Here is a 25,934-nt window from a genome sequence, read left to right on the forward strand (position 1 = left end):
TAAAAAATAAGTTAATGAATAAATTAGCAAGCAAGCAAATAAATATATAAGTAAATTAAAAGATTAGTAAATATACGATAAATAAATGATTGCGCTCAAAAATACATAAATAAGTTACTAAGTGTGTTCACATTAAAGAGTTGTGCGATTAAACAGTGTGTGTTTTTTTAGAATAAATACGACCATCCTGTAATCAAACTGGCATTTTAAGGGTTAAAATCCTGAGAATTATTCAATAATCATTGTTTTTTATTAGAACTAAAGATGATCAAAATATTCGTCCAAAATAAGCAGAAAAATATGAATGTTCACTATTTTTATTGCTGTTTTTGGAAGCAGACGTTTTTGACCGTAATGACTGGAAAGGGTAGTAAATTTTAAATCAGATGCTACACAAAAACTAAAAATGCATCAAAGTCAATATTTTGGCTAATCATTGACATGTCCACGCTGGATTTAGAAATAACGCCCCAGCCATCCAACATTTGTTTAAAGGAAGATTTCACATTTTTTACTTTTTTACATAAAAAACAACACTGACTTTAAGTAATCTAACTGGCATTTAAAGGGTTAAAATCCTCAAAATGATTGAATGTTTGGTAGTTTTGAGCACAGCTGAAGTTTAAGAGATTTATGCAAAAAAAGCAGAAAAAATATGAATCTGTTATGTTTTTATAGCAGTTTTTGAAAGTGGACATTTTTGTCCTTAATGGCTTTAAATGGTAGTAAATTAGTTTCACAGTGTTCCCCTGACCTTTTAGAAAAATTGTAATTTGAATTCAAAAATCTGCCCAGAAAGAAACTTTGTTGCAAAAAATGAGATCATAAGCACTAACACAGCCAAGATGGTGAGCAGAGAAAGAGGAAAAACGGACAAAATGCCCCTCGTGATGCCTGAGGGTTAATAAAACTTTAGTTTTAGGCTATAATATACACACGTGGCCAAAATTGTTGGTACCCCTCTGTTAATGAAAGAAAAACCCACAATGGTCACAGAAATAAACTTCAATCTGACAAAAGTGATAATAAATAAAAATTCAATGAAAATTAACCAATGAAAATCAGACATTTCTTTTGAACTGTGGTTCAACAGAATTATTTTAAAAAACAAATTCATGAAACAGGCCTGGACAAAAATGATGGTACCCCTAGAAAAGACTGAAAATAATGTGACCACAGGGACATGTTCAACCAAGGTGTGTCCTCTAATTAGCATCACAGGTGTCTACAAACTTGTAATCAGTCAGTCGGCCTATTTAAAGGGTGACAAGTAGTCACTGAGCTGTTTGGTGACATGGTGTGTACCACACTAACCATGGACCAGAGGAAGCCAAGGAGAGAGTTGTCTCAGGAGATTAGAAAGAAAATTATAGACAAGCATGTTAAAGGTAAAGGCTATAAGACCATCTCCAAGCAGCTTGATGTTCCTGTGACTACAGTTAAACATATTATTCAGAAATTGAAGATCCACGGGACTGTAGCCAACCTCCCTGGACGTGGCTGCAGGAGGAAAATTGATGACAAATGGAAGAGACGGATAATACGAATGGTAACAAAAGAGCCCAGAACAACCTCCAAAGACATTAAAGGTGAACTCCAAGGTCAAGGTACATCAGTGTCAGATCGCACCATCCGTCGTTGTTTGAGCCAAAGTGGACTTCATGGGAGACGACCAAGGAGGACACCACTGTTGAAAACAAATCATAAAAAAGCCAGACTGGAATTTGCCAAACTGCATGTTGACAAGCCACAAAGCTTCTGGGAGAATGTCCTATGGACAGACCAGACAAAACTGGAACTTTTTGGCAAGGCACATCAGCTCTATGTTCACAGACGCAGAAATGAAACATACCAAGAAAAGAAGACTGTTCCTGCTGTGAAACATGGAGGAGGCTCTGTTATGTTCTGGGGCTGCTTTGCTGCATCTGGCACAGGGTGTCTTGAATCTGTGCAGGGTACAATGAAATCTCAAGACTGTCGAGGTATTCTAGAGAGAAATGTGCAGCCCAGTGTCAGAAAGCTTGGTATCAGTCACAGGTCATGGGTCTTGCAACAGGATAATGACCTAAAAACACACAGCTAAAAACAGCCAAGAATGGCAAAGAGCAAAACACTGGACTATTCTGAAGTGGCCTTCTATGAGCCCTGATCTAAATCCTATTGATCATCTGTGGAAAGAGCTGAAACATGCTGTCTGGAGAAGGCACCCTTCAAACCTGAGACAACTGGAGCAGTTTGCTCATGAGGAGTGGGCCAAAATACCTGCTGAGAGGTGCAGAAGTCTCACTGAGAGTTACAGAAATCGTTTGATTGCAGTGATTGCCTCAAAAGGTCGTGCAACAAAATATTAAGTTAAGGGTACCATCATTTTTGTCCAGGCCTGTTTCATGAGTTTGTTTTTTAAAATAATTCTGTTGAACCACAGTTCAAAAGCAATGTCTAATTTTCATTGGTTAATTTTCATAGAATTTTTATTTTTATTACTTTTGTCAGATTCAAGTTATTTCTGTGACCATTGTGGGTTTTTCGTTCATTAACAGAGGGGTACCAACTATTTTGTCCGTGTGTGTGTATATATAAACATTGATGTAAGACTGTAGAGTGAGAAAGCTAAAGCACACAGACAGGATTAAATACAGTGAAAAATAAAATATGAAGGGATAAATACAGTTGGACTAAAGACAAAGATGGTTTCTGAGACTGCAGGCTGAAGGATTTCTAAAGATGCATTTAATGACTTTTTATTGCTTCCTTTTTGTGTCTGGATTTCACCTTAGCGACCCCCTACCCTTCTCACTCACACACACACCACACCCCTCAGACTATTGGTCATCGACACCACGGCCCCACCTCCACACTGACTCCTTTATAAAGACACAGAGCAGAGGAGGCTGAAGTTACACGGACTGCTCCTTTAAACACACTCATCTCTGCAGACCATTGGAGCTGATTTCAAAACCATCAGCTGACTCTGACTCGTTTCTTTCTTTTCTGTGAGTACACAGAACTTTCTGAAGGCTCTCTCTCGTCTTCATTTTGAGTCCCCCTCCTGCAGACGGCGATGGATCTGTCCGACCTGTTCCCGCTCTCCTCGGCCGATGACCTCTACGATGACCCGTGCTTCAGCGCCGCAGACATGAACCTCTTTGATGACCTGGACGTCCGGCTGATGCACGCCGGCCTGCTGAAGTCAGAGGACCACCTTCATCTCCATCACCACACCCATCACGTTCCCAACGTGGAAGAGGAGGACGAACACGTGCGGGCCCCTGGGGGCCTCCACCAGGCGGGCCACTGCCTTCTCTGGGCCTGCAAAGCCTGCAAGAGGAAGACTACGCACGCAGACCGGAGGAAAGCGGCGACGATGAGGGAAAGGCGACGGCTCAGTAAGGTGAACGACGCCTTCGAGACCCTGAAGCGCTGCACGGCGTCCAACCCGAACCAGCGGCTGCCCAAAGTGGAGATCCTGAGAAACGCCATCAGCTACATCGAGTCCCTGCAGGAGCTGCTGAGGACGGGCCGAGACGACAGCTTCTACCCGCCCATGGAGCACTACGGCGAAGACTCGGACGCCTCCAGCCCCCACTCCAACTGCTCCGATGGCACGGTGAGTCGAGAACAGCTGAGCGGTCCGTGTGCTGCTGCGGGAAATGTTTGGAATGTGTTCAGGATATTCATTTCGGAGTCAGAGTCAGAACATCCACTCTGCTTCCACATTTTTAACAATCAGAGCATCTGTGAAATCTTTATAAGGCCTCTAAGATTTCAAAGCATGCAAAGGCATAACTAGATTATGCATCCATAGGCGGGGGTTCGCACAGCTCCTTTAACCTCTAATCTGTTACCAAACACAGTAAATCTGCTAACTCAGCCAATATTCATGCTCCTGAACAGACCTGCCCACTGAAACGGCCTCTGAAAGGCCAAACGGGTCCTGTTAGTAATATCAACACAGGCACACTTGACAAGTAGCATTAGAGCTAGCCACAGGCTAACATTAGCCTCCTGGGCCTGCCTGTGATCAGGTCTAAGGCTGACTGGAAAACTTTTCTGCAGGTCTAAAAGCTTTTGCATGCTGAGTCAGACTCTGAAACTTTCGTCCGTGTTCGTTTCTCAGAGCCGCTTTATTTTTTTTTGCTTTTTTTCTCATTTGTCATTCAATGGGTGATCGTCATGGCGGCTGCAGCTCCCTTTCTCTCTCACTGAACTTTCCTTCACTCGCTGTGATTGGTCCATGTTTAACCCGGATTTTAACCCAGATAAAGGCCGATATTTGCATTTAAAGCAGCGTAATGAAGCAGGGATGTCAGACTCAACCACAGCAGGGGGCCTGAGGGCCTAACAGGGTCAAAATGTCCCATAAACTGTCAACCTCATTTCACCAGTAATAAGATATGAAAAACCAGCACTGATGATATATCATTTGGAAATTCAAAAAAGTAAAAATGCTAACTTTAAAGGCTCAAATCTGAGATAAAAATTCAAATTTACTAGTTCAAAAGATCAGAAAACGATATAAAAAATAGAAAAATAATGTTTTTAAAGAGCAAATACACGAGGAGAAAGTTGAAATCTAAGTTTGAAAGGTGAAAATATAAGATCAAATTTGAAATCATGAGTTTAAGAGTCAAAATATGACTGTAAATTTTAAGTTGTGAGTCTGATTGGTCCAACTATTGGATTAAAATGCCAAAAATTAGGAGCTGAAAATGTCAAAATATGAGCTGGAGTGCAAAATGATGACTTAAAAAGTTAAAAATATGACTTCACTTTAACATCAGTAGTGTAAAAGGTCAAAATATGATATAAAAAGTAAAAATTATTCTTTCAAAATGTCAAAATATGAGAGAAAAATGAAATCCTGTGTTTAAAAGTCAAAATATGGGATAAAAAAGCCAAAGTAACGAGTTAAAAAGGTCAAAATATGGTTTAAAATTTAAAATAGGAATCTAAATGATAAAAATGTGACATTTAAAATCCAAGTAATGAGTTGAAAAAGTCAAAGCATGAAATGAAAAGCCAAAATCATAAGTTTGAGTTGTAGTCTTGAAATAATCAAGCTGAAGTTCACATTTTTATACTGGAGGAAATCTGCAGAGCTCGTACTGGTGGGCCAGTTAGAATACAAATATGATTAGATCTTGTGGGCCGGATATAATTGTACCAGTGGCCGGATTTGGCCCCCAGGCCTTCAGTTTGACACCTGTGGTTTAGAAGGTGAAAATATGAGATAAAATTTAAGGTCAAAATATAAGATGAAATTCTAAATAATGAGTTTTTAATGTAAAAATATGAGATAAAATTTAAAATATTGAGTTATAAAGGTTCAAAGATGAGTTAAAAATTTCAGATTTTAAATAGAAAAGGTTAAAATTTCTGATTAAAATTCAAAGTTAGGAGTTGAAAATGTCAAAATGAAAAATAAAATTCAATTTCATGAGTTTAAAACATCAAAATATGTTAAAGTTAAGGGTTTGATTTGATTTTAAATTAACGCTGATAATTAGTGATCAAAGTTAATGGACCTGTGCCCAGCTCAGAGCTAACAATCACTGTCTCAGTTATTTACAGTCAGATTTCTCAGATCAGTGACTAAAAAAATACAGAAATGAAACAGGTTAATGTTTAAAACGTGACAGAAGATAATCTGATTCTTTTTATTTATTTTTATTGTCATTAATGGAAGCAGGCCTAAGTGTCTCTGTATCAGTCACAGCTGCGTGGATTCATAACAACGAACAACGATCAGCGCTGAGCAGCGTTACTTTAGAAACTAACTTGTTAGATTACTGCGTTACACACTGAGAAAAGTAACACAGTAGAGCGTTACTTTTGCGTTACTAAACATGTAAAGCCTTTAGCCACTCATTCCTCTCATTGGTTGTAAAAATGACAGATAACAACGACACGCCTGCATTTAAATGTGCAGACTCTGATGCCAATGTAGAGCCTCATTTACAGCCATAATCTGCACCTGTGCAGCCTGAGAACACCAAGAACAGGCAGGAAAACCTTTCTATCTTTTCAGCATGCTCACAGTCTGACAGCCAGCTGAGCAGAGGCAGACAGAATCACTCCAACGCTGTGCGTAACCGCGCGTAATTGGAACGGCTGAACAGCTGATTCAGCGAAAGCAAACGGAGCTTTTAAACTTACGTTTCTCCAGGATGCTGGTCTTGTCCCCTTCATCCAAAAACCCATCATAATGGGGATAACTCCACAGTCCTGCTGTCCTCTCTGCCATCTCACTGGCTCAACAAGCTAACAATGGCACAGAATGTTTACCTTCGGCTGATATGGACGTGCCAACGTGACTACAGGAAGAGAGAAGGACAAACAGAGCAGACGCTTAAAGGAGCTTCTTTTTTTCTTTCTGTCTTTTTGAAGCCACGGAGGAGAGAGGACATCTGGGATTTTTCTTTCAGTAACAGATTACTTTTATGGAAATGTAACTAATAACAGGATTACTTGAATTGTAAAACTAACGCGTTACGTTACTCGTTACTCCAAAAAAGTCATCTTACCCCCAACACTGACAACAAAACACAAAAAAACCATTACAAACCTGCGACTAGCTCTTCTTAGTTTGAAAACCCAGCCCCTCCTCTTCCCCGGGGGCCTTTCTCTGCAGTGTCTAACTCAAAAAGGATTTTTATAACGCATGAAAAATAAATCAATAACTCCACATTTCAACCCAATAACCAGGATGAAAAGCCCCCCCCCCCCAAAAAAATGCTAGTACAGATAGTAATGTGACAGCAGTGATACACACCTGTGACTCTTTATGTCTTCAGTTTTAATATCATTCCCCCAGAAAACCTCAAAAAAGGGAAACTTTTCCCCCTTTTTCACCATTTTTAGCCGCTTTTCACCAATTTAAGCTACCTTTGGTCATTAAACACCACTTTTTCTTAGTTTTTGACAATTTTAGCCACTTCTTTTAGCCACTTTTATCCCATTTTTGCCCTTTTTCACAGTTTTTTTTGCCTCTTTTCACCCATTTAAGCTACCTTTTACCACTAAATACCACTTGTTTCCTATTTTTGCCCATTTTTGCCACTAATTTTTGCTACTTTATCCCGGTTTTGTCACATTTGTGTCATTGTTTTTGCCACATTTGGACCATTTTGTGTCATCTATAACTCATTTTTTGTCACCTCTCACCCTGTTTTTGTTACTTTCTGACCACTTTTCCTCCCCATTCTCACCCCTTTCACCCATTTTAGTTGCTTTTTACCATTTTTGCCGCTTTTACCTTATTGTTATTGTACTTCAGGCTGGGTTTTTTTTTCATCTCTTAGATTGTGGCTCTTGCAAAGGTGTTTTCCAACACTTTGGCTCTTTGGTTGAGTAACACTGAGTTACATCCTAGACCTCACAGCACTGCCTGCCTGATTTATCCCAGCAGCTGAAAGCTCAACAATCAAGACATCTATCAATGAATGAATCCATGGCTGAGTGGTTTCCTCCTCTTTTTAGCTTCAGTGCACGCTGATAGCCACAACAACCTTTGTGTTTGGTTAAGATTAAGAAAAGAAGATCGGACTCTCGACAGTGTGTCTCTTTCCTTCTTGCGTCTCTGAATACTGTGTTGAATTTTTGACTAAATCCTCTTTTTCTGTGTTTGCAGGTCGACTTCGTCTCCTCGTGTTTGACCAAAAGTGGAAACAGCAGCGGTTCTTTCTGCAGCCGAACAGACGGTCAGTTTGTCTCAGTGACTCCTTAAATATGAGGCATTGGTTCTTGTTTCTCAAGACCATGACTCATCTCTGCTGGTGCTAAAACACACAGCCTGTCTCTTCTAATCAGTGCGAACTTTGGCAGCTAGTTTTCATTTTAGTTTTAGTCTTTAGATGAAATGTCTTTTAGTTGTAGTCACATTTGAGTCATTTCTACCCTTCTTAGTTTTAGTTGCTGAAAACTAAAAACACTTTAGTTTTAGTCATCACAGATCTTCTTTTTTATGCTCTAGTTTTGGTTCATATGAAGATCAAATTTAAACAGTTTTCCTGTAGATTTCAGTTTTTACATTTTAAACAACTGAGCTGAAAAACTCACATTTCTTGTTTTTTTTTTCCTCCCAGATTCCAGTAAACAGTCGCTCATTTCCAGCCTGGACTGTTTATCCAGCATCGTAGAGCGGATCAGCACAGATCCACTTGTGGCCCCCCTGGGGGACAGCGTGGTCCCCCTGGGCCCCGGATCTCCTGTGAGCAGCCCTGCTGGCTCCAGTCCAAACAGTATCTATGAGCCTCTCTGAAGCTTCGGACTCATTTCCAGCAGAAAGCGAACTTGAACAGACTTGAAGAGACTTTAGTCTGACTGCTGCTGGACTCTTCCTCCTCTGACCTGCTGACTTCATCTGAAAGAGCAACAATCACTGAGGACCACTGTGGACATTTGTTATGTTTGCTCACACGCACAAACGCAAAGGATGCTGGGGTGACCCATTTCTTTATTTTATTTATGAGTGAATACCACTTTAATAAATATTTATATTTTACAACTGCCTCTTCTCTTCACAGACTGCTCCCTTATTTTCATGACTTCTCTTCTTCTGACAGGCTTTAAGTGCTTCTCGTGGGTCCATGGCCCGCTCGCAGACGAGGCTCGTTCGTGATGTACCAAAACATTTGCAACATTTCAGGATGCAGAGAGCGGGATGTGTGCATGCAAATGAGTGTAGAAAGAGGAAAAAGAGAGATTATGGATGAGTTCATCAACAGAGAAAAGCGAACCAATGTCGGCAACTGCAGCTTACCAGGATAGGACGTGCAAAATATCAAAGTCAACGTGCGGAGAAAGTCAAAAATATATTTAAGAAAAAACTAGAATGGCAAGAAGATAAAAGAAAAAGCCTAAATGTTAAAAAGTCCAGAACTGCTCCATAATAATAATAATAATAATAACAATGATACTAATAATAATAATAATGATAAAAATAATAATAGTAATAATAGGAATAAGTTTTCAAAAAACTCAGACAGCTCAGTGGAAAGGTCAGAGGTCATCAAACATTTACAGTTCTCTTATTTCCTTTAATATCCAAAACAAGTTCCTTATTTTCTTTCAAAATAAAAGCATGTCTGTACTCAGACAGGAAGTCAGTCAGCCTTAGTGGAGGATAAAATCCTGAATGAAACAAAGACAGTTAATCCAGAGTAACTTAGATTAAAATATAACAGTCCTTATATATTTAACTGTTAGAATAAAAATATTTTCATCATTCATTGGGACAGACGTGTTTGAATTTTAGGTATTAGGAAAATGTACTTCCTCTCAAAGTTTTAAAAATCATTTCTAATGAAAGAACAAGTTTAAATGTTTGAGTTAGAGAAGGATTTATGATAAAATCCCAGAATTATTACATTCAGATGAGAGGAACTGACAATTTCTATAAAATAAAAGCTTTATTTATGACATAGAAAGTTAACTAGCTGGGTTTTTTTCTTTGTTCTCTTTAAATGCTGTTTCCTCAGAGACTAATGGTTCCTGACATCCTGATCTTCATGGTTCTCTCTCTCTAATTAAAATAACGTCACTAATAACCAATCAGGTCATGCAGAGATGGATCAATGATCACAAACGTGGCAGCAGGGGGGCTAACTACTGAACCATTCATGAACACAGGTGGGATTTTTGAAAACATCTTTATTGGAGCTAAATTCATCCTGAAAACCGTTTCACACAAGCAGACACAGGCGCTAAGACTGTAGCCAGCTGTTGCCTTTATTTAGGAGCTGCAGGGTCTACCAGGGTCTCAGCTGCTGACCCTCCCCAGGAGAAACCCCTCCCACCTGGGCCGGCCATCACCGACAGGCTGCTCACTTCCTGCGACGAGAGGCGGCTCCCTTCTTGCTGCTACAGAGACCAAAGAACCAAAACAGTTAGATCTGCAGAGACCAAAGAACCAAAACAGATAGATCTGCAGAGACCAAAGAACCAAAACAGTTAGATCTGTACAGGACAAAGAACCAAAACAGATAGATCTGCATGGGACAAAGAACCAAAACAGATAGATCTGCACGGGACAAAGAACCAAAACAGTTAGATCTGTACAGGACAAAGAACCAAAACAGATAGATCTGCACGGGACACAGAACCAAAACAGTTAGATCTGTACAGGACAAAGAACCAAAACAGTTAGATCTGTACAGGACAAAGAACCAAAACAGATAGATCTGTACAGGACAAAGAACCAAAACAGATAGATCTGCACGGGACAAAGAACCAAAACAGTTAGATCTGCAGAGACCAAAGAACCAAAACAGTTAGATCTGCAGAGACCAAAGAACCAAAACAGATAGATCTGTACAGGACAAAGAACCAAAACAGTTAGATCTGTACAGGACAAAGAACCAAAACAGATAGATCTGCACGGGACAAAGAACCAAAACAGATAGATCTGTACAGGACAAAGAACCAAAACAGATAGATCTGCACGGGACACAGAACCAAAACAGTTAGATCTGTACAGGACACAGAGCTGGGACATAGAACAGAAACAGATAGATCTGGAGAGGACGCAGAGCTGGGACATAGAACAGAAACAGATAGATCTGTACAGGACACAGAGCTGGGACATAGAACAGAAACAGATAGATCTGTACAGGACGCAGAGCTGGGACATAGAACAGAAACAGATAGATCCGTACAGGACATAGAGCTGGGACATAGAACAGAAACAGATAGATCTGTACAGGACACAGAGCTGGGACATAGAACAGAAACAGATAGATCTGTACAGGACACAGAGCTGGGACATAGAACAGAAACAGATAGATCTGTACAGGACACAGAGCTGGGACATAGAACAGAAACAGATAGATCTGTACAGGACACAGAGCTGGGACATAGAACAGAAACAGATAGATCTGTACAGGACACAGAGCTGGGACATAGAACAGAAACAGATAGATCTGTACAGGACGCAGAGCTGGGACATAGAACAGAAACAGATAGATCTGTACAGGACGCAGAGCTGGGACATAGAACAGAAACAGATAGATCCGTACAGGACACAGAGCTGGGACATAGAACAGAAACAGATAGATCTGTACAGGACACAGAGCTGGGACATAGAACAGAAACAGATAGATCTGTACAGGACACAGAGCTGGGACATAGAACAGAAACAGATTCATGCAGGGAAATGTTAAAAATGTCACTCAGAGACAAACAGGAACCATCGTCCCTTTTTAGAGAGGGATGAGAGCAGCAGGCAGACACCACCTCACCAGGACCCAGATATCTTTGTAAAGCTACAGCGCCCTCTTATGGTAAAGCACAGACCTTTGATTTAAACCCAGGGGGTCTGCAGTGGACTTCTGTCTTATTACCAAATCTTAAATATACTAAAAAAACAAATCTCCTGTTTTAAATCATGAACTGATCAAATAATTCACATTAAGTGATCTGAAATAAAGAAAACATCAACATGACATGAATTTAAATTTAAAACAAGAAAGTAAAATCATAGAGACGCTTCAGTGCATTTACTGTAGTATTTTAAATAAATGACCCCAGTTTGTGAGTTTCTTCTTTATTTCATGAGTTTAATGTTGATCCAAATAAAAATGTACAACTATTTACATTTATATCCTACATCTGTTTATTAGCCATACATTAAAAAAGATTTGATTCATCCTTAAATACCACAAACTCAAAATGACTGAAGGAACTGTAATTCCCTCAATTTCCAATTTTTTCCAGAAAGTTTTTACTTTTAAAACTGTCTTTTTTATTTGGTCTAAAATTCTGTTTTTGGTCATTTTTTTCTTTAAAATGTTTTTGTTAATCTCATTTTCAGCCTGTTTTTCCACACCTTTCAAACGTTTTCTGAAAAATTCCACTTTAATCTCAACATTTCAGACATTTTTCCTCAAAACTGTGATTTTTCCTTTATTTATTGAGTTTTTAAATTAGTATTTCATGTTTTTCTCATTATAAACACCTTTATTCTCTGCATGTGTAATTCTTTCTACAAACTTTGACAGTGACGTTAAAAACTATTTTAAAAAAATGTCTTTTATTCTTTGTTTTTAGCATATATCTTACATTTCAGCACATTTCTCAAAAGTTCTGGGAGTTTTTCAACATTTCACTGTTTTATTGAAGTTTCATCTTCATTCTGGACATTTGGATTATTTTTATTCAACTTTACAACTTTGATCCAAACATTTCAGACTTTTTTTCCACAAAATTGGACTTTCTCTCAGATTTTCAACTTCTCAGTATTTCAGATTTTTTTCATCATTTCAACAAGTTTTCTTAATAATTTCCCTTTTTTCAGAATATGAAGTTAATTTTTAAATATATGCACCTTTTTTTTCTGGACACCTTGAAAATTCTGTTCTAACTAGAAGAAGACTTCATTCTGAACACGTCAGGATTTTTTTATTTCTGAAAAATTTCTGGATATTTTCTGAATATTTTAACTTCTTCACCGACATTCTGGCTCATTGTCCTCGACCTTTCAGTCATTTCTGTAGATTTTTGAACATTTAGATTTCTGAAGTCTCCCCTCTTCGTCACAATCACCATTTATTTATTTTCAGTTATTTTTCTGAACATTTCAACATTTTCTGACAGTTCTGACTTTTCCTCCACATATTCACTACCTTCCCTACATTTGTGGGTGCTGTCTTCATATTCTTTCCCTCACATTTTCATTTTTTAAACAGTAAATATAAAAATCCTTCTCTCTCTCTCTCCTGTCCCCTGACCCTGGTGCACCTTTGAGCCGGTACCTCCTGACCCTGGTTTTAAAGGGCTAATCTGTAAATGTGTGCACACTCTCAGACCTCATTAATACCAAACATAAGGACTATTATCTCTGAAGGTTCTCCCTGTGTAGGAGAGAACAGAGAGGTACTTACTGTTTCTGCAGCTCATCGATGCGGTTTCTGAGAGAGATCACCTGAAAGACAAACAGCTCTGTAAACACTACAAACCAGATCCTAATTCACTTTAAATTCAGTTTCAGTCCTTGGTTCCTGCAGATGTAAACCCGTGCTTTATAAAACAGAAAAGCTGCGATCAGGAGGAAGCGTCTCACCTCATATCTCTGCCTCTTGAGCGCCTCATTGTGGTCGTACTTGATCTCCTCCAGGTTGTGCAGCAGCTCCCACAGCTCCTTGGCTTTTTCCCTGAAAACCCAGAACATGAAATGAACAAGCTGCAGAGTTTTTAATTCCTCCTGTAAATCAGACCTGGGAGATAAAAACGTGCAGCTGTTTGATGCTGTAAACGGTAGAAGAAGAAAAATGCAAACACAGCGCTTGGACTCCAAATACAGGAAAATAAATGCTGATTGTAGTAATAAGACGGGACGTAACGGGACATTTTAGACCAGGGGTGTCAAACTCAAGGCCCGGGGGCCAAATCCACAACATCATATCCTAAGTTTATTCTAACTGGCCCACCAGTGTGAGGTCTGCAGATTTCCTCCTGTATAAAAATGTCAGTTTGACCTTGTTGGTTTGAAATATCCTTGTTAAATCATCCAGATTAGAAAAAGGAAAGAGAAAAATGATGAGTTAAAAAGCCAAGAAGGTGGGAAACTAAAATTAAAATTTGTTTCCAATGTTGCCTCAGAATTAGAACTAAAACTTGTGATTTTGGCTTTTAATTTCATATTTTGACATTTTAGAATGATATTTTAAAATGTTAGGTGACCTTTTCAACTCATGATTTTGAATTTTATTCCACATTTTGGCCTTTTCAACTCCTAACCTGGACTTTTAATCCCATATTTGCCCTTTAAAAACTCAGTTAAAAATTTAAAACCCATGATTTGAATTTTATCTCATATTTTCACCGTTTAAACTCATGATTTAAAATTGTATCTCATATTTTGACCTTTAAAACGTATTGTTTAGGCTTTTATCTCTTTTTTTTCCTTTTAAACTCATGATTTTAACCTTTTATCTCAGATTCTTACCTTTAAACTAAGAATTTTGTTTTTTTTAATCATATTTTGACCTTTTAAACTGATTATTTTAACTTTCTTTTATTTTTTCTATTTTGACCTCTAAAACTTGTGATTTCAAATTTCTATTTCATATTTTTGCCTTTTAAAAACTTAATTTTGAATTTTAATTTCATGCTTTGACCTTTTTAACTAATACGTTTGTCTTTTTATCTCTGATTTTCAGACTTTAAATGTATAATTTTGACTTCTTTAATGTCACAGTCATCTATCATCAGTTCTTTTTTTTCCATATTTCATTAGTGGTGAAAATGATGTTGATAGTTTCTGGTGAAATGTGGACCCTGGTAGACCCTCAGGTTGGCCCTGAATCCAGAATCCAGCCCCTGCTGTGGTTGAGTCTGACACCCCTGTTTTTGACAGTCTGTGCTGTTGTGATTTTGTTTGTGCATTTGTATCCTGACACCATGAAGGGTTAAACTGGTCCTGTGTGTTATAAGCCCAGCTCAGCTCATCCTCAGACCTGCTCTCCTAGACGTTACCTCAGGTTGTCCTCGCTGAAGTTCTCGATGTTGAGGGGTTTCCATCTCTCTGCCATGATCTTCTTCTTCTTTTCTCTTTCAGTCTGCTTCTTCCCTCTCTTCTGCTCAATCTGGAAAAGTAAAACCACTTTAGACTCCCATCACCACCAGGAACAGACATCTCATTCAGGAAGTGTTCAGACCCCCTTCTCTTTTTCCGTTTGCTTCTGTTGCAGCCTGATGCCACGGCCGTTTAGCTTGGAGTCTACAAAAAAGCTCTGAGGAGAGTCCTGGTGGGTCCAAACTGCTCCCATGTGAGATTCTGGAGGCCGCTGTTTTCTCAGAAACCTTCACAGCAGCAGAAATGTCATTTCCTGTTTTTCTGTTTCAGTCACAGAAACGACTCAGATTTATCTTGGGTTTTATTTTTTATTTGTTTTGATAAAATTCTTTAGAAAAAGAAAGTCATGTGAACCAATGGGAGAGGTGAACATTTCAAAATAAAAGCCTCTGTGTCAAAACAAAAGGCTACACAGCCATCCGTTGTGTTTTACAGTATGAGAATAGGCCATTCGAAAATAGACAATGAGTTATAAATAATCTTAATGGTAAGTGTAATGATGAATTTATGGTCTACAATATTAGAAGAAAATGAATTAAAGTGAATAAATTCCAGTTTTTAAAAATCTGAATAAGCCTGGATCTCTGGAGGTTTTTATAAATAAAACACAACAGGAGACACATTTTTAATTTATGACTGTGTTCAGTGGAAATGTTAATTTAGATAAATAATACATAAATAAACAACAACAGGCAGAGGCATGGGTTGGAATTAAAATTTGAACTTTGACCCATGCTGTCCGCATGATTAACCATTCAGAGTAGGTATAATACACTGAGCAATGGGGCCTGATGGTTATGTAGGCTTTTATTTTGACATGGAGGCTTTTATTTTGAAATATCTTCCTTTCCCATTGGGTCACATGATGTCCTTTTCCTCAAGTCTTTAATTAAACAAGAAGAAAGATTGGACCCATGAAGGAGCAGTGGTGTCTTTATTTCACATCATTGTGAGAGCAGGAGGGCGCTACAGTGAGTAACGGCCAGTAGCTTCAGTGCAGGGCTGAAGGATTTGCAAAAATAATCTAGTTGTGATTTTTTTCCCAAATATTGTGATTTAATATGCAATTATTCTTCAGTCAATCTTCAGTATTTTTGACAAATTCAAGCAATAAATAATTCCATAAATAAAATCATGTGTACTGAAAACAGTGAAATTATTTCAGAAGCGATTAATCTAATATTATATCATGATAGCGTCTTCTACATCAAAGCATACTTCAGGATGACTCATTGGCGAAATGAAGTATGAAATAAGACATGAAGTAAGTCGATGAGAGTTTTATTTTATTTTAATACTAATGTAATGGCTGGTATTGTTATTGTTAGCATGTGACGCTAGAGCGGGAACAGATGGCAGATTTACGGGAGAGGAGCCGCCGAACGGGACGCTCGGGTCAATCTAGCAAACCCCCCTGCAACTATGCAGCATTACCGTGATTGGTCAGACCGATACTCACTTCCTATTGGCTGAGAGCAAATTTCATTTGTTATGAGAGCAGTTTTGTTTCTTATGAGAGCAGAAGAAATCCGAGAGGAGAAAGAGACGTGAGCGCACAAACAAGATTTTGAAGGAAAAATCTGAGCACAAAAATGACAAAGTTTTGCTCTCAAAACAATGAAAAATGCTCTCAAAACTTGAAACTTTGCTCTCAAACATTAGAGCATGCTCTCGAATAAAGATAGGATTCAGTCCCATAGCTCTCACAGTGATGCGAAATGAAGACACCACTGCTCCTTCATGTCTCATTTCACAGTAAAGTCCACAGACAGCTTTCTGATTCACAGATATTTCATCGGCTTCATACCTATAATAAATGAGATCATAATCTCTGATTAAGCTGAGATTTTGAGATTTTTATGTACGATCTCTTTCAAAATAGAAGCAGATTTTTGTCCCAACATAAAGTAAAGCAGTAAAGCTTAAGCCTGGGTTTCATGGCTAAACATGACGAGTAAATGGTGCCACATTACCTGGGGATCATTGCACATCAGTGAGGCATTTTGTACATGCACTCCTGCGTCTTTATGATGTACACAGAGTTTACCAGTGTGTTTGACAGAATAAGCTCTTTAAAGCTAGCGTTAAGTCATGGTTTTAGACGACACTGGCGTCACAGTCGAACGCCCCTCAGGGGAGAAAAGGGGGAGGTTAGCAAAGAGATGGTCCACCCTAAACTTGAGCTAGCATTACTGTTAGCTTTACAGCTAAACACCCATTCTCACATATCAAAGCAACAAAACAAACGTTTTATTTGTGTTGCTTGGTTCAGGATGTAAACCCCTCTTCCTAGAACGGTTTGAGGTTTTATTATTGTAACATTAACATGGTGGGTGGGCCCGTTGGACTCAGACAGCCTTGTCATTATTTATAGCCACGCTAAGACCTGCAACAGATGTTTCTTCAGCCCGCTCCAAAGCTGAATAGAGCCCGGCCCGGGAGGCGAATGTCAACCAGGGTGCCAGTGCTAACGCCACAGATCCAATGAGCAAGGGTTGGAATTATTAACAGGCATCTGGTGGGGGCCCTTTAAGGGTCCCAGCCCCTTCAGAGGGCCTGGTATCAGTGCAGCTCGCTGTTAGATCATCTGAATGCATCGCTTTGGGAAGAACTGCTTCACATTTTAACAAAGACTTTAAAATGTGTTTAAAGTCATTTTAAATGTGCATGAAAAAAATGAATAGATTAATCTGGACTAAAAATTAATCGCCCTGAATCAAGCAAGCGTTGACAGGTACCCTCTGCAGGCTGCTGCTGTAGCCTGACCCCATGCTGCTCAGCGCAATCTTCTTCTTCGCCTCATCCTCGGCCTTCCTGTGGGCGTCGGCCTCCTCCTTCCTCAGACGTTCAGCCTGGGAGATAAAATTTAAAGCAGAACAATTCATGAAAACAGGCAGAGGCATTCAGCTTCTGCAAAAAGACTTTAACTGTACAGCTATCAGAGGTTTTTTCTTTCTGAAACCTCCTCCAGAAGGTTCATTAAGAATAGCATGAACATTCAGAGCACATCAGATGAACCAGATTATAGAGGCATTAAAAGCTTTGACAGCTCACCTCCCGCCTGGCCTGCCGCTCCTTATCCTTCTCAGCACGGATCCTCTGCTGCTCGGCACGCTCGGCACGCCGCTTCTCCTTTAAACGACAATCAAGAGACCAAACAGCGAAGTTCAGCAGTACGGTTCCTCCCAGCGTCTCTCTACACTCGTGTTGACCCTCAGGCATTACAAGGGACATTTCTGTCTGTTTGGGCTAATTTTTCCTCTTTCTCTGCTCACCATCTTGGCTGTGTTAGTGCATATGCTCTCTTTTTGCAGCAAAGTGTCTTTCTAGGCAGATTTTTCAATTCAAATTTCAATTGCTCTAACAGGTCAGGGGAACACTGTGAAACAAATTTACTACCCTTTAGGGCCATTAAGGACAAAAATGTCCACTTCCAAAAAACTGCTGTAAAAATGTCACACTGTTTTTGCATAAATCTCTTCAACAACTTGAGCTGTGCTCAAAACTACCAAATATTCAATCATTTTGACAAATTTAACCCTTTAAATTCCAGTTTGATAATTTAAAACCAATGTTGTTTTTTATGTATAAAAGTAAATAAAAGTGAAATCTTACTTAAACCAAATGTCGGATGGCTGGGGCATTACCGTTAAAATGCCAGTTTTAAGCGTTAAAATCCCTTTTTTTTAAATCAGTCCTGGCTATGTCTAACATTAACCAAAATATTAAATGTTAAAATCCTGAAAATTATTTAATAATCATTTTTTTTAATTAGAACTGAAGTTGATCAGAAGAATTGACCAAAAAAAAAATCAGAAAAAATATGAATGTATACTATTTTTATTGCCATTTTCGAAATTGGACGTTTTTGTCCTTAATGACTAGAAAGGGTAGTAAATTTTAAATCAGATGCTACATAAAAACTAAAAATGCATCAAAGTCCATATTCTGGCTAATCATGGACATGTCCAAGCTGGATTTAGAAATAACGCCCCAGCCATCCAACATTTGGTTTAAGGAAGATTTCACATTTTTCACTTTTTTTTGATAAAAAACAACACTGACTTTAAGTAATCAAACTGGCATTAAAAGGGTTAAAATCCTCAAAATGATTGAATGTTTGTTAGTTTTGAGCACAGCTGAAGTTGTTTGAGAGATTTATGCAAATTAAAAAAAAAGTGTTATGTTTTTATAGCAGTTTTTTGGAAGTGGACATTTTTGTCCTTAATGGCTCTAAAGGGTAGTGAGTTAAATGATGCTGAGGGTTAGACCACCACTCAGGCTTTTAAGGTGGAGGCGTTTGATGAAAACTCACAATTCTGTCTTTGAGAGCGATGAGCTCCTCCTCCTCCTTCTTCCTGCACTCAAAGTGAGCGTCGATCAGCGACTGCAGCTCGACCAGATCTTTATTCTGGCGTTTCTTTTGGATGTCCTGTAAGAAGAAGACAAGGGGTTAACCACAAAGACACGGGTCAGGAGTAGAGACGCCCAGAAGACTTTTTTTTCTGCTGACCATATGATGAGATTGTGAGCCAGGCCTTCTGGTCCAGCATCAGAGCCTGAGCCCATGAATGCTCTACAGCAGTGGTTCTCAAATGGTGCCTGAAGGCGAGCCTAGGTGTGCCGTGGGAATTTGTGGGAATTTCAAATTAACCATTTTTTTCTACTGATTTTTGCCATTTCTTTAGACAGCTTAAACTATTTTGCTGCTTTATTTAGCATTTTTGCCACTTCTTATAACTACTTTTGACCTATTTTTGCCACTTTTTGCCCAATTTTGCCATCTCCATGATCCGTCAGTTAGCTCGGCCCCAGAAAGTCTTCCCCTCCATCCCCCCTTACAGGCCATCATGACTGTAACGTTATTTAAAAAGTCTCTTTTGTATTGATTTAAATATGGCGTGCCTTTTAGGAGTGCCTTGGGTGAAAAAGTTTGAAAGCCACTGCTCTACAGAATGAATGAACACACATTCCCACAGAAACTCTCAAAACGTGTGGAAAGCCTTCAGAGAAGAGTGGAGGCTGTTAGAGCTGCTAAAGGGGGCGACACCATATTAAAGTACCTGGATCTGAATAGACTCTTATTCCAGTCCCTGGTAGGATGGCCAGGCAGCCACTGTTGTGCATGTTTATTTTTACATGAATAAACTCCAGTAAAAAACAAGCTGACTTACGTCAAAGTCCACTTTCTCACCATCAGGGATCTTGGGAGCGGTCGGCCTGTTAGAGAAAAATTCCATTCAAATCAGAACAAAAACTAAAGTTCCAGAAATGACAGCAAAGATGCTTTAGAGCGCAAAAACTCACTTGAACTTCGGCTTCTCCTCTGAGATTTCAGGATGGAAACACCAGGAAGAGAGAGAAGAAAGAGACCGTGTTGGAAACGTCATCATGGTGGGAGTTTACAGTCTGCTGGTTAATCGGGGGGGGGGGGGCATTTGGACAGAGGTTGGTTCACACCTCCAGATAAAAGACGTTTGTGAGTCTCAGTAGGGCCACACTTTTTATCACCAGGGGCCAAATTCACGAGTGCAGTGAGTATTTTAACTAGGGCTGTCAAACAGTTCACTTTAAAATCTCACCATTTTACATGTTTTAAGCCCCTATCAGCAGTGTGAATCAACTGTTCCCGGTGTGTTTTTGATGATGCTGACGTTCGATTGGTTATTGGGGTGAGTGTTGCCCTGCCACACCAGCGAGTTCTGAAACCATGACTGAGAGAATTAAGCACTAATTATAACGGTTTTTAGTTGACAAGTCTAAGAAAATCCCAAATTTGGAAAACAACCACAAAACAGTCCAATAAGTAAACTGAGGAACTGTTACGAAGGAATAATCTGCCAAACACAAATGTACTCACTTTTTGTGCTACGTTTTTCAACACATTTTTCTTTGTTGTGCTTTTAATTTGGAATATTTGCTGTCCTAAGATAAGAGAACTGAACTTCCTGTTTGGATTAAAATCTCTTTCTTTTGAAAGAAAATAAGAAACTTCTTGTGGATTGAAAATAACATTACAGACAAAAAGAACTTGCTATGGATAGAAAACATGTGAACGGTAAAAAGTGCTTTTCTATAAAAGGATGCAGACTCGTCCACTGAGCTGTCTGTGAGTTTCTGAAGCAGGGGTGTCAAACTCAAGGCCCAGGGGCCGAATCCGGCCCGTGGCACAGTTATATGTGGCCCACCAGTATGAGTTCTGCAGATTTCCTCCAGTATAAAAAGGTCAACTTAACCTTGATGATTTATAACGTCCTTGTTGAGTCATAAATATCAGAAAAATTAAACATTAAAAACAACTTGATAAAAAGTCAGGAACATGGGAGAATTTTGTTTTCTTTATATTTTTGGTTTTGCATCTGACAGTTCTGACTAAAAGTTATGGCTTTGACTTTTTATCTCATATTTTAACCTTTACATCTCATAACTTTGACTTTTAACCTGAATTTTTTACCTTTTAGATTCATAATTTTACATTAAATCCTAGTTTGACCTTTTAGAATCATGTTTTTGACTTTTATCTCATTTTTTTACCTTTAAAACTCATGATTTTTAACATTGTTTCACATTTTCACTTTTAAAACTCATGAATTTGAAATTCAATCTCATATTTTGACATTTTAAAACCACGATTTTGATATTTATCTCACATTTTGATTGTTAAATATCATGAATTTGAATTTTATCTCATTTTTGACCCTTTTTCAACTCCTAACTTTGACTTTTAGCTGACTTTTTACCTTTAAAACTCATGGTTTTTAACTTTTATGTCATATTTTGACTTATAAATCATGGTTTCACAATTCCATCTCATACTTTGCCTTTTAAAAACATTATTTCGACTTTAAGTGTCATGGTTTTACCTTTAAAACTTGTAAGTTTGACTTTTTATCTCAGATTTTAATCTGTACATCTCATAACTTTGACTTTTAATCTCATATTTTTACCTTTTAGATTCATAATTTTACAATAAATTTTGATTTGACCTTTTAAAGTCTGACTTTTAAAACTCATGAATTTGAAATTTAATCTCATATTTTGACATTTTAAAATCATGATTTTGATATTTATCTCACATACTGATTGTTATATATCATGAATTTGATTTTTTTTTCTCAGTTTTGCTGACCATTTCAACTCCTAACTTTGACTTTTAGCACTTTTTTACCTTTAAAATGCATGATTTTGACTTTTATATCATGTTTTGACTTATAAAACTCATGATTTTGAATCTTATCCCATGTTTTAACCCTTTTCACCTAGCTAATTTTGATTTTTATCTCATTTTTTACCTTTAAAAGTCATGATTTTTAATATTGTTTCACATATTGACTTCTAAAACTCATGAATTATTTGAAAAAATTATTATTATCATGAATATTTCCCTCATGTTTTGTTAAATGTCATGTATTGGATTTTTTTTTCTCAGTTTTGCTGACCATTTCAACTCCTAACTTTGACTTTTAGCTATTTTTTTTCCGATAAAACTCATGATTTTGACTTTTATATCATATTTTGACCTTTTCAACTCTAAATTTTGACTTTTATCTAATTTTTTTACCTTTAAAAGTCATGGTTTTTAATATTGTTTCACATATTGACTTTTAAAACTCATGAATTATTTGAAAAAATTATTATTATCATGAATATTTCCCTCATGTTTTGTTAAATGTCATGAATTGGACATTGGACATTGGAATTGGAATTGAAGGTGATTTTGACTTTTATATCATATTTTGACCTTTTCAACTCCTAATTTTGACTTTTATCTCATTTTTTTACCTTTAAAACTCGGATTTTTAACATCGTTTCACATTTTGACTTTTAAACTCATGAATTTGAAATCTAATCCCATATTTTGACATTTTAAAATAATGATTTTGATATTTATCTCACATTTTGATTGTTAAATATCATGAATTTGAATTTGATCTCATTTTTGACCCTTTTTCAACTCCTAACTTTGACTTTTAGCTCATTTTTTACCTTTAAAACTCATGATTTTGACTTTTATGTCATATTTTGACTTATAAATCATGGTTTCAGAATTCTATCTCATACTTTGCCTTTTAAAAACATTATTTTGACTTTAAATGTCATGTTTTTACCTTTAAAGATTGTAAGTTTGACTTTTTATCTCAGATTTTGAGTTTTTAACTCATCATGTTGACCCTTTATTCTCAAACTCATCTAGGTTGACAGTCAGTGGTTAAATCTTGACCCTGTTAGGCCCTCAGGTTAGACCCAAATTCAGAATCTGGCCCCTGCTGTGACTGAGTCTGACCCCCCTATTCTAAATGAGACGCTCAGGAGCAGTGGTAGACCGATTTTACATCACTGTGAGAGCAGGAAGATGCTACAGGGAGTAGTTTCCATCTTATACTCCATTATGCAGTAGCTACGGTGTCTCTAAAAGGACAAAATAGGACAGGATTGAAGTAATGCTGACAGCCCTAATTTCAACCTAGTTTTGCTGTCTATTAAAATGTTAATTTGTTGTGCATTAGTATGTGAATCAAACGCTGAGACACCTGAGGTCAGGTCAGTACGGTGTGTTTGATAAACCACCATTTAAACTAAACAGAAGGTTTCTGGTCCACACTTTCACAGCAGGGAGTTGGACGGAGGGATTTCTGTTAATCCATGTGAAAGGTGACAACACAGCTGGGACTTTAACTACCCGGGTTTATGATTAGCGTTTTTTATGGGACCCTCACAGTAAAAAAGACAAAACCACAGACAACACGGGAGAAAAACGCAGGCAAAGCGACAGCGACTCAGCAGGAAATACAAACTACCATCTGGATCTCCCTCGTCCACTGGCAGGACACATTCATGCAAAAAGAGAAGAAGCAGAGATGAGCAGTGAAGCCTGCAGGCCAGTCCTCAGCAGCGCCTCTGTCAGGCTGCAGAGACTAAAGCAAACTTTGAATTCTGCCGTCTCAGTAAGAAATCAACACCCTGAATCAGTTACACATGTACAACAGAGGCCCTGAGGGGAAATAGACACAGAAGAACAGAGAAGAATTCAAATGGACATACCTTCCTCTTCATAGGCGTCTGCATGCAGCAAGCGTCCAAAGCAAGAGCAGAACAGAAATCATTAGAGGTCGGCCTGGGCGGCTCCTTCCTGTCCTTTATGCTGCACAGCTCATCAAGCACATTTACCAAACCGGGGGTTTCTTGGACTTCAGACTTAGAGGCCTCTGCAGAAGTCCCATGGCCTAAACCTTCTACTCACAAACAATCCCTGAGATCTGGTCTGAGATGGGGACCTGGTGTCTCAGTTTCAGCAGACCTGGTTGAGCTGCAGGTTTCTGCCTGTTAAAGGAGGATTTCCTCCCCTGTAGCTCCATTAAATGCTACTGACTTTATGTTGGATAATGTTGGATGAATGTCGGATGAATGTTGGATGCATGTCGGATTAATGTCGGCTGAATGTTGGATGCATGTCGGATGAATGTCGGAAGAATGTCGGATGTATGTCGGATGAACATTGGATGAATGTTGGATGAGTGTTGGATTAATGTTGGATGAACGTTGGATGAACATTGGATTAATGTTGGATGAATGTTGGATGAATGTTGGATTATGTCGGATGAATGTCGGATGCATGTCGGATGAATGTCAGATGAATGTCAGATGATTGGATGAATGTTGGATTAATGTTGGATGCATGTTGGATGCATGTTGGATGAATGTCGGATGAATGTTGGATGAATGTTGGATGAATGTTGGATGAATGTTGGAAGAACATTGGATGAACGTTGGATTAATGTTGGATGAATGTCAGATGAATGTCAGATGATCGGATGAATGTTGGATTAATGTTGGATGCATGTTGGATGCATGTTGGATGAATGTCGGATGAATGCCGGATGAATGTTGGATGAATGCCGGATGAATTTTGGATGCATGTTGGATTAATGTTAGATGAATGTCGGATGTATGTCGGATGAACGTTGGATAAATGTTGGATGAATGTCGGATGAATGTCGGATGAATGTTGGATGAATGCTGGATGAATGCCAGATGAATGTTGGATGAATGTTGGATGAACTTTGGATGAATGTCGGATGAATGTCGGATGAATGTCGGATGAATGTCGGATGAATGTCGGAAGAATGTTGGACGAATGTTGGACGAATGTTGGATGAATGCTGGATGAATTTTGGATGAATGTTGGACGAATGTTGGATAAATGTTGGATGAATTTTGGATGAATGTTGGATGAATGTTGGACGAATGCTGGATGAATGTTGGATGAATGTCGGATGAATGTCGGAAGAATGTTGGATGAATGTTGGATGAATGTTGGACGAATGCTGGATGAATGTTGGATGAATGCTGCAAATTGGATTTTCTCTAAGGTGATTATCACAGACATGAATATGTAAATAAACAGTTACAACTTAGATTTTTATGTATTATTATTTTCTATAATTTCACTATTTTTTCCTGTTGTTTTTTTTCACTCAGTAAGTAAGCGGCCAAAAGTTGATGTCACAAATAAATAGCAGGGAAAAAAAACACTTTTTTACATTACTTTTTCTAATCAAGATCTATATTTTTTCTGAAAATTTAACCCTTTAAATGCCATTTCAACCCCCCATAACCTGAGGTTTTTATTGTTGAAAATATACAGAAAATATTTCTATATATAGAAATAGAATATATAGAATTCAAAGACTCTGAGGAGTGTGACTGTTAAAGGAAATGTTTTTGCCTCCCACTATTGTAACATGCATTATTATAAACAGTAAATATATATCGCTGACATTAGAACGGGCCTGACTTCATAAAAGTTAAGCGAATGTTTGTTGTGATCTGATCTAAATAAGTCCAAACTGACTGATGATGAACTCTGGTCTTCCATTGGTTAGCAGCATGAGCATGCTTCTGTAAATGCTGGGACTTCTGAAGAGGCTCCATTCAAGTAAAACAGATCAATAAAACAATAAAAACAAACTTAACCTGTGATAAACAAAATCAAGAGACCCCACGTAAATGCTTTAAAGCAGAATGCCAGTCTCACAGTTCCTCTACACATGGAAAAAGATGCTGAACATGGACTGAAAAGAGGTGAAAAACAAGTTTTACATGACTGAAATTACCCATCATCCTTTGTGCTTCAGCCTTCAGGATAACACAAAAGTTTGCCAAAATGCAAACATAAAAATGAGACAGAGAGAGAGATGAAGGCAGCGGATGAGGCCGAGTAGTTTCTTCATGTAAAGGCAGCTGTTTTCTTTTTCCCCCTTCAACATTGAAATGCACAGCTCAGACTGAGAACACACAGTAACGCTGCAAACAGAACGGAGCGTTCGGTTTTCACTGTCAGCTAACACTGATGGTGATGTGA

The 25,934-nt window shown here is 38.2% G+C and overlaps 2 protein-coding genes across 3 annotated transcripts in view; one reads left to right on the forward strand and one right to left on the reverse strand.

Annotated features, from left to right (window-relative positions):
• The first annotated feature begins 2,914 nt into the window (after positions 1–2,914).
• On the forward strand, positions 2,915–8,441 carry LOC121508223 (myoblast determination protein 1 homolog). The gene is made up of 3 exons (XM_041784917.1): positions 2,915–3,607; positions 7,631–7,700; positions 8,085–8,441. Exons 1-3 carry the CDS (start codon positions 3,062–3,064, stop codon positions 8,258–8,260), a joined length of 792 nt encoding a protein of 263 aa, XP_041640851.1. The 5' UTR covers positions 2,915–3,061; the 3' UTR covers positions 8,261–8,441.
• Positions 8,442–9,634: 1,193 nt separating this feature from the next.
• The window catches only part of LOC121508210 (troponin T, fast skeletal muscle isoforms-like), a 44,613-nt gene continuing 28,313 nt past the window's right edge, over positions 9,635–25,934 (reverse strand). The window contains exons 5-14 of one of the 2 annotated variants that reach the window (XM_041784879.1): positions 23,615–23,632; positions 19,880–19,898; positions 19,747–19,792; positions 18,888–19,004; positions 17,627–17,704; positions 17,311–17,424; positions 14,473–14,582; positions 13,058–13,148; positions 12,879–12,919; positions 9,635–9,861 (exon numbers count right to left, since the gene is read on the reverse strand). In XM_041784879.1, coding sequence (XP_041640813.1) covers positions 9,825–9,861; positions 12,879–12,919; positions 13,058–13,148; positions 14,473–14,582; positions 17,311–17,424; positions 17,627–17,704; positions 18,888–19,004; positions 19,747–19,792; positions 19,880–19,898; positions 23,615–23,632 — 671 coding nt within the window. In that variant the 3' untranslated portion in view covers positions 9,635–9,824. The remainder of the gene's footprint in view (positions 9,862–12,878; positions 12,920–13,057; positions 13,149–14,472; positions 14,583–17,310; positions 17,425–17,626; positions 17,705–18,887; positions 19,005–19,746; positions 19,793–19,879; positions 19,899–23,614; positions 23,633–25,934) is intronic. The other variant, XM_041784889.1, reaches the window with a different exon arrangement.

Source organism: Cheilinus undulatus, linkage group 1, assembly GCF_018320785.1.
Source record: "Cheilinus undulatus linkage group 1, ASM1832078v1, whole genome shotgun sequence".
Taxonomy (NCBI): Eukaryota; Metazoa; Chordata; class Actinopteri; order Labriformes; family Labridae; genus Cheilinus; species Cheilinus undulatus.

Bases quoted from the DNA above. Each gene is read 5' to 3' on its own strand.
- LOC121508223 (XM_041784917.1), top strand. From the start codon at position 3,062: ATGGATCTGTCCGACCTGTTCCCGCTCTCCTCGGCCGATGACCTCTAC. The intron at 3,608-7,630 runs GTGAGTCGAGAA...CTGTGTTTGCAG, and splicing joins CCAACTGCTCCGATGGCACG to GTCGACTTCGTCTCCTCGTG. The intron at 7,701-8,084 runs GTCAGTTTGTCT...TTTTCCTCCCAG, and splicing joins TTTCTGCAGCCGAACAGACG to ATTCCAGTAAACAGTCGCTC.